The sequence below is a fragment of the Colias eurytheme genome, chromosome 9 (genome assembly GCF_061535395.1).
Source record: "Colias eurytheme isolate Ceu_HAF_F1 chromosome 9, ilColEury1 Martin Lab GWU primary, whole genome shotgun sequence".
NCBI lineage: Eukaryota > Metazoa > Arthropoda > Insecta > Lepidoptera > Pieridae > Colias > Colias eurytheme.
The window spans coordinates 8,059,006-8,072,705 of record NC_142988.1 but is presented as its reverse complement, the minus strand read 5'-3'; the positions used below and the strand labels follow the sequence as shown (position 1 = coordinate 8,072,705).

At 32.6% G+C, this 13,700-nt stretch overlaps 2 protein-coding genes across 2 annotated transcripts in view; both read right to left on the bottom strand.

Moving 5' to 3' along the window:
- The window catches only part of LOC149905945 (C-type mannose receptor 2-like), a 73,940-nt gene that overhangs the window by 11,001 nt on the left and 49,239 nt on the right, over positions 1-13,700 (bottom strand). The window lies entirely within an intron of this gene.
- Positions 2,948-6,798, bottom strand: LOC149905950 (C-type mannose receptor 2-like). The gene is made up of 5 exons (XM_090105363.1): positions 6,648-6,798; positions 6,156-6,419; positions 5,165-5,359; positions 3,694-3,936; positions 2,948-3,236 (listed from the first exon to the last, which is right to left on the bottom strand). The coding sequence occupies exons 1-5, from the start codon at positions 6,700-6,702 to the stop codon at positions 3,019-3,021; spliced, it is 975 nt and encodes a 324-aa protein (XP_089961489.1). The 5' UTR covers positions 6,703-6,798; the 3' UTR covers positions 2,948-3,018.

The following is a 13,700-nucleotide window of genomic DNA, read 5'->3' as shown; positions in this document are numbered from 1 at the left end:
CCATTCTTTCTACATGGCCGAGCCATCGGAGTCTTTGCGATCTCACCGATGATATTGGCTGAGCCAAATATCATCGGTGAGATTTAGTTTATAATGGTTATTTTATTTTTAACCAGTCTTAAAAAGAGGATAGTTTGTTCAATAGTACATGTAATGTATGCTTCCTATGTATATTTACGAATTTGTGAATTTTATACCGATAGTGTTTTTATTCGGAAGCTCTTTGTGGGAAATAAAATCCTCAAATGGTTATATTATCATAAATTAAGAATCGGCTGGTAAGTTTTAACTTTTGTAACATTCATACATTGATTTATATTTATATAATGACATGCTCATAGTATTTGTCTGCGAGCTATGAATTAACTTTTTATACTGTCATTGATAATATTCAGTTAATTCGAACCACTACAAGAATGTAAGGAAGGAGAAAAGCTTTTGTTCACATTGCTCAGGAGAGCTAACCGATTTTCATGAAATTTTTTGTGGATTTTTAACAATCTCATTCAAATTATTTTGATCGTGATGTAGGTGTTATTCAATAAATCATAATTATGCATTTCATTAAATAATGTGTACCTGTGTGGATATTTTCAAATAGGTAGGTAATAGGAATGTTGTTTATAAAGGATAACAGGAAAAATGAAAGACAATAATATTTTATATTGAGGTGTAAGTTTATTCGCATAACAATGTTTCATACAAATTTCCTCGTTTTGTACACACCTTTTCATCGTTTGTTTTGTAGATATTATCTTTTATAAAAGTTGTCTCTCTAAAATTTTAACATATTCGTCATGTCTGTTCCCTATATCTAATTCTCTTCACCACTGTAGTTAAATTATAAAATAGAGGATTCACTAAGGCAATAGTATTAGGATGAAAGTAATAGTCACTGTGGAAAATAGAAATACGAAACAATATACAAAAATGTGTTTAAAAGAACACGGAATGGGCTCTGATCTCGTAATATCAGCCTTCCAGTAACATCCGACGTGACGTGGCACTCTAGAGGACAGGCCGTTCCTCTGCGGAGGTGTAACTAGTGCAAGGAGTATCGAAGACAACAAGCAGAAACCAACTGCCGGGAAGCGAGCGCACACAACTGTTATACGAAGCTCAATTGTTTATTTTTTCTAATGGACATTGCACGAATCACACTGGTATCAGTGGACTGGCCACGAGGCTGCCAGTTACAATAATTAATAAGAAAAATTCGTTACTAAATAACAACTAAATCACTTTAAAATTATCTCTTACTAGATTTCCGCCCGCGGCTTCGCCCGCGTTTGCAAAGGAAAACCCGCATAGTTCCCGTTCCCGTGGGATTTCCGGGATAAAAACTATCCTTTGTGTTAATCCAAGTTACCCTCTATATGTGTGCTAAATTTCATTGTAATCGGTTCAGTAGTTTTTACGTGAAAGAGTAACAAACATCCATACATCCATACATCCTTACAAACTTTCGCCTTTATAATATACTAGATTTCCGCCCGCGGCTTCGCCCGCGTTTTCAAAGGAAAACCCGCATAGTTCCCGTTCCCGTGGGATTTCCGGGATAAAACCTATCCTATGTGTTAATCCAAGTTACCCTCTATATGTGTGCTAAATTTCATTGTAATCGGTTCAGTAGATTTTACGTGAAAGAGTAACAAACATCCATACATCCATGCATCCATACATCCATACATCCATACAAACTTTCGCCTTTATAATAGTATTAAGATTTTAAGTTTGATTTAGGTTAATTATATTCTGTGTGTTATTATCGCGATTAATAAAATTTTCACCCTCTCAATTTTACCATCCTAGTAACTAACCCTCTAAGAGTACTACTGTAAGTCAAGTGTTGTCAAAACACCAAATTGGATCGCTTCCTTGCAATATACATTATTATTAAACCATTACCATATATTATAAAAAATATGAGACTGAGACTAATAACTTTTTAGTAAGTGTGTAATCTCTTCAGATATACGTGTGTCCAAAAATGAATTATAACGGTGGGAGGTTGTGTCAGATCTCTTATGAGAGTATTTCATAATACGGTCTAAATGGTGTCTAAGGAAGCTTTAAATAAAATAACAAATTTAATATAAATTTAAGACTGTTATAAGTATTTGATTCGCTTAATGTTTACTTTGCACTGTATCGTTATCATAGCAAAGGTTATCATTGTAAGTTCTATATAGGTCTTTTATAAATAATGATATTGTATACGTTGTTGAATAAATATATTATAGGTACCTACAAAGGATGGATTTATTTTTGACTAGTGTTTTATTAACCATAGCCTTTACTATTACTGTATTTCATGATTTGTATCAATATACATATAAATAAAGAAATTAACGCGATTTATTTTATTTGCGCAAGCAAGGAACCAATATTATTGTAAATATGAAAATATTTATTTTTAGTACCTACTTATATATTTTTAAATAATGACTTGCTTTTACTTAGTTGTATTATGTTGTTGTATGTACTCATTCAAGGAATCGACTTCTGGATTAGTTTTTTTTATGTAATGTTACGTTTAACCAGTAGTATCCATAGTTCTTTGAAAACTTATATATAAGTTATCTTTATAATATGTCAGATGCAGCACCATTTATAATAAAACAATTATAATAAATACCATAAACATGTGACAGATTTAGATTATTATCTATACTTGTTGATTGCTGAACTATTTGTTTGTACGTGCTAATCTACGGGTCCGTTATTAAAATGACGGACAGAAGATAGTATCAACACGCTACGTCCAATAGGAGCGGAGGTATGTGGGTAAAACCACGGGACACATATAGTATATAAAATGAGTAAACATTTTGATATCAGTTATGTGATTACGCTTATAAATTTGGAAACATGTTGACTTGAAATTATAAATCATTTGATACTGAACTTCATAACAATATAACAATACACAAAATAACGGACAATGTAATGAACACAAAGCTTTTATTGAGTATTAGAATTTATAAATAAATAACCTATTCTATAGTAGTATAGACACTATAGTACACTATTTATAGTAGTATAATCTCCAAACCTCGGATTGATCGCAGATTCAAGGAAGGATATTTCATGCTCGCATATGAAGAAGCATTTTACATTACAGTTTATGTCATTTAGTTTGCCGTTAAAGAACATTGATCCACATTTCTCTCTCTCCCCGCCATCTGGCTGGCCATTTCCCCATCTGGTGTATCCCAGAGACTTGAATGGCATACCTGAAACATCAATATAAATCTTAACTTCATGACTATTTAAGAACATGTTGTTACTGCTGTTGGTATATTATTAAGGCCATTAACAAAGGTCTGAGTGGTTTTTCCAATCGCCATTTTTTTACACGATTTTCTTGGGAATTAGGACAATTTACCGCGAGCCAACAAATATAAATGAGAGTAAAAAAATATGTGGAGATTATTTTCTTGATAATTTGATGTTAATAAAATAAGATAAAATATGCAGTATTATATTGTAGGTTTAGTAAACAAATTAAAGCTGATTAAAAAGAGAAGTGGTAATTTCTCTTCTCCGTGTTATGCTCGCACCTATACAAGAAATTAATGATTAGAAAATTTTCACGAATATTGTCTAGGTATATATATAATAGGTACCTAGCTATTTGGTTTCATAGCAATCAAATGGTAAAGAATTAATAGTCCACTATAAACTTTTTACCTTTAATTGATCGCCATTCATTTCTTTGAACAAAACCTAAATGTACGGCGCCCCTCAGAAAGTCGCCGCCTACGTCTTTATTAGCGTTATTTGTTAAGTTTGCTAAATGATCAGCTTCTTCTTGACTATCTATGATGGCTAAATATGACTGTTCTGCGCTGCAAACGACATACGCGTCTGTCCAGTTCATGGGAGTCGAATGGAACTTATAGCATCTGCCCAGCTTTTCACTGTATTCATATTCTGGAAATAATTTTATATACTTAACTTTTATTATAAAGTCATAGTTGATCTTCTAAAACTTCTTTAATTTCGTATTTCTGCGACTAACGTATGTAAGATTTTTGTACGCAAGGAATGACTGAAGGGAAAATATTTTAATAAGTAAAAATATTAATAAATTAACCATAGATGGTTTGTTACGTACAAACATGGGCGTAGCCACGGTGGGGCAGGGTGGGGCGCTTGCCCCACCCTAGCTTTGACCTGGAAGGTACCTAACCAAATCTAAAAATTGAATTATCTAGGTACTAAGTACTAAGCTTAATATCCGTAAGAAAATTCACACTCGATTCTCGAAAGTCGACAGGCGACACAGAAAATGCGACCTTTATAATTAGTATTATTTACCTCTAAATTACTAACTAACAAGTGTCATACGCCCAGCGACCAAACGGCTGAAGATAGGGACACATTTTTGGATCGTTTCGTGGTGTGGTCAGTGGTAGGTGAACAATGAGGTGTTTTGAATAAGAATAATTCGAATAACGAATTACACACGAAAAAAGAAAATAGCTGAGGCTTCTATGTTACATGAACTGTAAGAAAAATGAGTAGGTATAGTAGGTACCCTAATTAGTTACCCCACTATCTTATCCAATTTCACTTTTGTTGCCTTCGCAAATGCCATCACGAATGCATTCGCAAATGCCTTCGCAAATGCCTTCGCAAATGCCGGCGGCCGTGCCGCCGGCATTTGAAGACCTGGATATAACTTTGGGTACATACAGTTGCTAGTTACATATTATTTTTTATTGTTGCCCCACCTTGAGCCCATGGCTAGCTACGCCCATGCGTACAAATTACAACATATTTAGTTAAGTCGCTTCATAAATCATGAAAAAGCTAAGGTAATCAAACAACTCACCTTTTCTTTCTGACTAGAGTAGACTACATGTTGTATATTAACATTAAAGGATAACGATATTTATTTATGTATCATACCATTATCATTACTTTGGATACTGGAAAAGTTAAAGATAGAACAGATAGGATACTTTGGTATATCCAGATATTTTCATGTGGGGTTTCCAGTCAAATATGTTTTGGGCATTCCCCCGTTAATGAGTCGACAAGGACACTTACAGGGAACTCATTTAAGACTTGTGTGAATTAACACGCAATTGACTCCTGAGTGTTCCCCAACGTTGAACGTTTTATAAGCCTCTTATTCGAAATCTACTATACTCACTGGTATCAGGTATGTCGCAAACGTTGTTCCATTCAAGAGATCCTAAGGTCTTCTTGCAAATATATGGGTAGGATCTACTGCACTGGTCGTCGTTGAGAGTGCCGTCTCTACGCAATACAACACAGCTTTCCTTACCACCGGCATTATTGGGTTCACCTGGACCCCATCTGTCATACACTTCGGCTATAGGAATACCTGTTGGGGAAAAGATTTTCAAGTACTTTCTTGTAATGGTCTAATTTTCTTACAAGTTCGTCGATCGAGACCGCATTATTAAGGTTCTAATGTGCATTGGCTTTTATGACAGTATGCAGTTAGAAATTAAAGTTTATTTACTGTTTTTAAACGCTTTACTGCGAGAAGCGAGCGATCTACCTGCAGCAGTCTTCGTTTACTGCAACATTTTTATTAAGCGTAGCAGGTATGGTGTTTCATTGGTCCTCAAAATAGTTATATTATATAATTTTTGGTATATATACGCTTTGTGACTTAGCTAAACCCATATTATGCAAGAAAAAAAATAAGTTATCCCGTAAATCCTTAACTGCCTCTTGTAATATTTCGATAAATAATCGTTTTTACAAATAATAAAATCCTAAATTTAAACTTATTCCCTTGACATTTCAAACGAGTTGCAAAGCAATCAAGAATTATGTATTTAAGGATTCTTGCGATTTTTAAATTGAGAAAAACTAAATGATCAGTGATCACTATTCCTATCCTATTATTTTGAAGAATAAAAAATCTTATCTCAATTTTATCCTTTTTAATATACTTATCTATTTATACATAGGTACCTACTTAGTTATACCTACTATAGACTTACTATTAAGTTAGCGTTAATTTGGGAGGGCCTGAAATGAATGATGCTGAGCTATTTCACCTAAGTATACATCTTTTAAAGGAAGGCTTCCGATTTTAGATTAGAAAAATACTTATCGGAAATATGACTTTAAAGTTGTTATAAAAATGATATCTTGAAAATTCTCACCATCAACAGTTTCAAAAACTTCAGGAACGTTTAAGGCGGAGACACCAATAAACACCCACGAAAAAGGTTGCGTTTCATTCCAGAACGACAGCACTGCTTCGGCTTCATCATCATCGTCAGGATAAAATAGTGTAGCTCCCTCCATTTCACATTTTTCTTTCGCTTTGTCCCAATTTTTGTGTATCGTTTGAATTTTATAAAAACTGCCCGTCGACTCTATATAATGATAGTCCTTACGAAAGAACTTCATTCGAGGTTGCCCAGCTAAAAATTTAACCAGAATATACTATACATATATTTTATCACAACATTTTCATCAAATATCATCTCATCGTTCCGTGTAATCGTAAACACCATTTGTTATTTTTTTCTGTACAATACTGGTTTTATTTAATAATTCCAAGTTCATCAACACGTATCGCAGATAAAATTTAAGCGTCATAAGAACACTCGTATAGGAATATATGATTTCATTTACTACAACATACTTACAAGAGAACATAATGTGGACACATAATAACACAAAGCAACACTTAATATGCAACATTTTATTGAATCACAGCACGTCTATCTCAGCGAAACCATCACATACGAATGACGATTGACGAATGAGACTGATAATATAATTTATTGAGTACTGAGACAGTATAGACTTGTTGTAGAGACATACGAAGCATTAGGTATCTATCGCTACACTAGGATGACGAACAGGAAAATTGAAGATGCTCGTTGATCAGGCTTTATAAATTATAATAAATCTTTAATATTAAGTTTTCTTGACGTAATATACCTAATAACACAAAAATTTAGTAATTCATTAATACGCTCAAGAACTTTTTAGCTTGTGCCAGGTCATTGATATTCAATGGCCACTCGTTTTGTATGATTTCCTTACAACACTTGTGGTATTGTCATTTTTATATTTAAACTTATCGTTTTAAATAATATGGTATCGATTACTGGACACTACTGTAATATTATGTCATATAACATAGCAATTGCTGTTAAATGTATTTTAAGGATTAACTATTATCTATAATTTCATTATTTGTGAATTCGATAAATTACTGTAGAGCGTATTTTGTAGATACCTATCTACTTTTAGGGTAAAAAAATGTTGCGATGCGTTCAGAGAATAACTTATTATATCTTAGGTACCATTTTTTGTGTTTGATTCTCTAATTGCGTTTAAAATCGATAAATATTTTCAGCCTGTTTCATAAAGGCGGTGTTAAAAATATCCCATAGCTGCATAGGTTAAACCTCGCACCAGCGCAAAGCATGAAGTTTCATGTAGGTATTAATCTGTTCAATAGGTGAAAAGCTTTTCCACTGTACCACAGAATACCTAATAGTAGCTAACGCTAATTGTACCTACTTATAAATGTTTTTTGTTGATGTGAGCCGAGCCTTATGACACTTAACAGGCATGGCAGACAGTATTGTAATTAGAAAATGAGTAATAATAATTACATAATTTTATCTATTAAATATATTTTTATTATTTTATATTACAAACTCCGATAAAATTGTTTCCTTTACAAAGTCATAATATATTTCATTCAACTATAATATACGTTTCCGTTTTGATTTTAATTACGTCGGTAAGGCCATAGACTACGTGTTTTATATTATGTGTAAATTGTAAAAACGACAGATGAATCATTTAGTGAATAATGAACATTATTTTATAATGGTAATTTTATTTTTAACCAGTCTCAAAAAGAGGATGGTTTGTTCAATAGTGAATGTATGCTTCCTGTGTATATTTAAGAATTTGTGAACTTTATACCGATAATGTTTTTATTCGGAAGCTCCTTGTGGGAAATAAAATCCTCAAATGGTTATATTATCATAAATTAAGAATCGGCTCGTAAGTTTTAACTTGTGGTAACATTCATGCATTGATTTATATTAATTTATATAATGACATGCTCATTGTATTTGTCTCACATTTGTCTGCTAGACTGCTATATCTATCATTGATATTCAGTTAATTCGAACCACTACAAGAATGTAAGGAAGGAGAAAAGCTTTTGTTCACACTACTCAGAAGAGCTAAACGATTTTCACGAAATTTTTTGTGGATTTTTAACAATCTCAGCACAGGTCTAGTATCTAGTTTAGTCGACCGTCGTGTCTTTTTATTGTGTTACTATTTATAAATTATAATGTGTGTATAAATAAACATTTTTTCATTTTTTATTCAAATTATTTTGATCGTGATGTAGGTGTTATTCAATATATCATAATTAAGCATTTCATTAAATAATGTGTACCTGTGTATATTTTCATATAGGTAGGTAATAGGAATGTTGTTTATTATGGATAACAGGAAAAATGAAAGACAATAATATTTTATATTGAGGTGTAAGTTTATTCGCAAGTTACGGCCCTGCCTTCATACGAAACTGCTGAATACGCCGTTCGCACGGGAATAGAATGTGGGTCCGATTTCCCTGAGTTAGCATCCAAGTTTACGTCTTTATAATTATTAAAATGTATAAATTCATTCTTTAACTCCGGTCTGCATCGTGCAGACATGGGTGTAAAAGTCTCACTTTAGTTAATAAATGTAGTTATAAAGTAAATCTAGTTTTCTTTTGGGGCCTCCGGCTGCGGGAAATGTAATTGGCGCAGTCGGTAGGATCCTCAAAAAACGTGGCATAGAACCTTGCTATCGCTACGGAGCTGAGGATCCAGAATCTACGGTTTCTGCGGCCTGGAGGCTAAATCAAACATCGATCCCAAAAAGTAACCAGATTAATTGGTAAGTACATAGAATAGTTCTGTGTTGCTTCCTTTTACTAGTTTATACCTATTTTTAGTCCTAATTTCCTTTCCATGATTTTCCATCCGTGAAAGTCAAATTCCCAAGAGCACTACATTGAGTTAGGCTGCTCGTAGACTAGTTTTAAATAATATTAGAGATTTAGTTTAAAATTAATTAGATTAACTAGATTGTAAAGTTATATTATAAAGTTAATGCTGAAGGTAGTGAATAGCCTAATTTCTTAATCAATGGTAAATTAAATAAAATTACATACCCAAAAATGAGTAGGCATTCAAAATCCATTAATAAATAATTTCAGGATCAAAAAGACAAAACCACTCTATATAATGATTTGGCATCGGTTGTAACCATGAATCGGTTGTAACCATCACAGAGGCAAAAAGTACACTTTATATAAAAAAAAAAATTCTACAAGCTTTTATTCGCGGTTTATAGGAGCCCTTAGGTTCAAGAATTCAATGTATGCGGCCGATTTCAATTGAAAAAACGTTTAAAAATTGTGACCAATAAATTTTTTATTTAATTTAATTTAATTTAATCATTAGAATTTAAATGCATCTTATTTACAGAATAAATATAATTTTAATCATTAGTAAAAGTGATATAAAATAATTTAATTCGAAACCCGTACCCATAGCGCAGCGTCACCATTCCAGGGACGTACTGCATTTAATTTTTCTGCATCATTTACATGTCGCAAACCATACAAACCTTATTTGGTATATACAACCCTATATACCTTTAAAACCCTATTTATCAAGCTAATCCACATCACCCGCATATAATCCCCGTAGAAATGTTTTTCGGTTACCTAATAGGAATAAAAATCAAGGCCCTAAACCAATGAGTGGCATCAGTCACCATGTTACTTTTACTTTTTACCTTTAACACAAAATAATTTGAAAATGCGTGAAACGAATATGCATGAATTATACCCACCTGAGTACGGCCCTGACTTTTATTCCGAGAATTATTCGTATTACAATTATAGTGAATCGCCTTATCGGTATATACTATACAATACATATGATCCGAACTTTACACACTATGCTTGTAATAGCTTTACTGACTATGAAGATTAAGATCGATCATCACAGGTATAAACCGGTACCGGTATTAATTTGGATTACAAGATTCTATAAAATATGACAATTTCATTAAAGCTTTTCAAAAAAATCAGCATTCAGTTTATATCATCAACTATTGTAGTTAATGAGATAAAACAGCCATCTATTCTTTCTCCGATAGTGGAAAATCAAAAGAAAATTAATTTCATATTAATTCAATTCTTAAAAAAAAATTAAGTGACAATAACCTTATTAGATACATTAAGTTAGTTAATCATCATTCAATGTTAGTTATGGAAACAGTTAGGAAGATGATTAAGAAATTAGGTAAGATTTATAATAAGAATCAAATATAAGAATTAAAAGATAGGGAATATTATAATATACTTAAGCCTGGATACTACTTTTCGAATAAGCAAATAGTAATAATTTTTAAATTTCCATTAGTTTCTACTAGTAGATATTCTTGATTTATTTCATTTAGTTATTTTTACAAATAAGAATAGGCAGGCCCTCATCCCTTCCTATCCCTATATAGCAACTAACAGTAACTCATTCTTGTACATAGAGGCTGAATGCCCGAAGTATAATATCTGGTATCTCTGAGAATCGGAAAACAATCAAATTCAGACGAAGCCGGACTGTATTCAGGACTTCATTCAGATTCAGAATCAAACCTTAAATAGTTCCTGCGAGACGACGTTATTTCACTCTCAAAAGAAACGACGCAAGAATTAGATGAACGACATTACATACAACTTTACCACGCTCATCTAAAACCTCACTATAAATGCAACAAGAGGACTTCGTGATACTCCAAGGTACATTCTTATTAACTATACCTACTGGATGTATGTACGAGTCGGAGAATTTCAAGATCTATAATGTAAATGACAAAATTAAGGAACAGGCACTGAAGATAAGCGATATAGATATCAAGGAAATTAGAAATAAATAATATACAAGATACGCAATTCTCAACTCAGTTAATTTGGAGGATTAGCACAAAATCCAATAGCAAGTTTTAATGCAAACCCCTATCGCTATAGAAAATGATCCTGTAATATATCAAACCACTATCCCTATATACATAATTCTGGTTGGTGCAGTCTTAATTTTGGCCATTTGGTACACGATGTGACGCAGATCGACACATACTTTATAGAGGACCACAGATGAGCAGATGAGCCCCAGCTTCCAGCAACATTTTTTCACAAAATTCAAAAATGGTCGCTGAACTTCGGCGGGAGGAGTTACGGCCCTGCCTTCTAGTCCGGGATACATCGCCCATTTTTGCAAGTGATTACTATCAAGGTAATTTTTCGTGAGTAGCTTTATTTTGATGAGATGCCCAATAATTGCATGTACGAAACTCTCGATTGTGGTAGCTTACAGAGGTAACAAGGATAAAAATTTTTGATTTGACGGTTCTCAAATATTTATTACGCAATTTGTAGGACAATATGTCTGTTGAATTATTTAAGTATTAAATAAGTGAAAATAAAAAAATCAGCTGGTTAGTAATCATTTATGATGACTTCGTTATCGATACACATTGGAAAGGGGGACTCTTTGATCAAACCATAGATTTTGTAGGACAAATATTTTTTCGAATAATTTAGATAATTATCTTGAGATTGAACAAAAAAAAACATTCAGTTAGTAATTAATATTTGAGAACCATCAAATCAAAATATTTTATCCTTGTTTCCTCTGGTAGCTACCACAATCGAGAGTTTCGTACATGAAATTATTGGGTATCTCATCAAAATAAAGCTACTCACGAAAAATTAGCTTGATAGTAATCACTTGCAAAAATGGGCGATGTATCCCGGACTATTCATACGAAACTGCTGAATACGCCGTTCGCACGGGAATAGAATGTGGGTCCGATTTCCCTGAGTTAGCATCCAAGTTTACGTCTTTATAATTATTAAAATGTATAAATTCATTCTTTAACTCCGGTCTGCATCGTGCAGACATGGGTGTAAAAGTCTCACTTTAGTTAATAAATGTAGTTATAAAGTAAATCTAGTTTTCTTTTGGGGCCTCCGGCTGCGGGAAATGTAATTCGCACAACAATGTTTCATACAAATTTCCTCGTTTTGTACACACCTTTTCATCGTTTGTTTTGTAGATATTATCTTTTATAAAAGTTGTCTCTCTAAAATTTTAACATATTCGTCATGTCTGTTCCCTATACCTAATTCTCTTCACCACTGTAGTTAAATTATAAAATAGAGGATTCACTAAGGCAATAATAGTATTAGGATGAAAGAAATAGTCACTGCGGAAAATAAAAATACTAAACAATATACAAAAATGTGTTTAAAAGAACACGGAATGGGCTCTTATCTCGTAATATCAGCCTTCCAGTAACATCCGACGTGACGTGGCACTCTAGAGGACAGGCCGTTCCTCTGCGGAGGTGTAACTAGTGCAAGGAGTATCGAAGACAACAAGCAGAAACCAACTGCCGGGAAGCGAGCGCACACAACAGCTGTGGGCCCGCTTCGCACGACCGGTATGCGTATACGAAGCTCAATTGTTTATTTTTTCTAATGGACATTGCACGAATCACACTGGTATCAGTGGACTGGCCACGAGGCTGCCAGTTACAATAATTAATAAGAAAAATTCGTTACTAAATAACAACTAAATCACTTTAAAATTATCTCTTATTTTAAGTTTGATTTAGGTTAATTATATTCTGTGTTATATTATCGCGATTAATAAAATTTTCACCCTCTCAATTTTACCATCCTCGTAACTAACCCCTATGTAAGAGTACTAGTGTTGTCAAAACACCAAATTGGATCGCTTCCTTGCAATATACATTAAATGCATGACATTACCTACTATTACTTATATACTTTCATAATGCCAAAAAACATTTTTACTCAATAAGACATATACTTTCCAGGTTTCAATAGTGTTCCACTTCGCAACGACATTGCGTCTCGAAGCACCTCTCAAAGAGGGCTTGGAAATGAACACTCGAGGGACACGGCGAGTGTTAGACGTGGCTAAGAAGATAAAAAATTTGGTTTCCTTTGTCCATCTGTCTACTGCGTGCGGTATGTGGATTGGGAACTATTATATTATCTTTAGTGTAATTTCTCTTCAATATATACTTATTAAATAGTTATATAACCTATAATATAAGTTGGAAGAGATTAGAATTGGTGATTCTGAAAATGTACATACCGAAATATATTAGGATTATTATTTGTGTACTGTTTTGATTGGTTTATAGTTTTAAAATGTGTGTATAATAAATAAATAATAGTTAAAAAAAACTAAAAAACACGCTTTTTATAGAAAACCGAACTAAAAAATAGAAAATAAATTTAAATGAATTTAAATTAAGAAAATAGTGTTAAAAATTTCAATGAATATAAATTAATAATAGTGAGTAAAAAAAAAATATTTTATTTTAAAAAAAGCGTGGGGTGCTTCTTAAGATATTATCGAAATGATAATCACTCTACTCATATCTATCAATAAAATATCTATAACCATTTACACCATGCATGCACCCCACGCTTTTTTTAAAATAAAATAATTTTTTTTACTCACACTATTATTAATTTATATTCATTGTAATTTTTAACACTATTTTCTTAATTTAAATTCATTTAAATTTATTTTCTATTTTTTAGTTCGGTTTTCTATAAAAAGCGT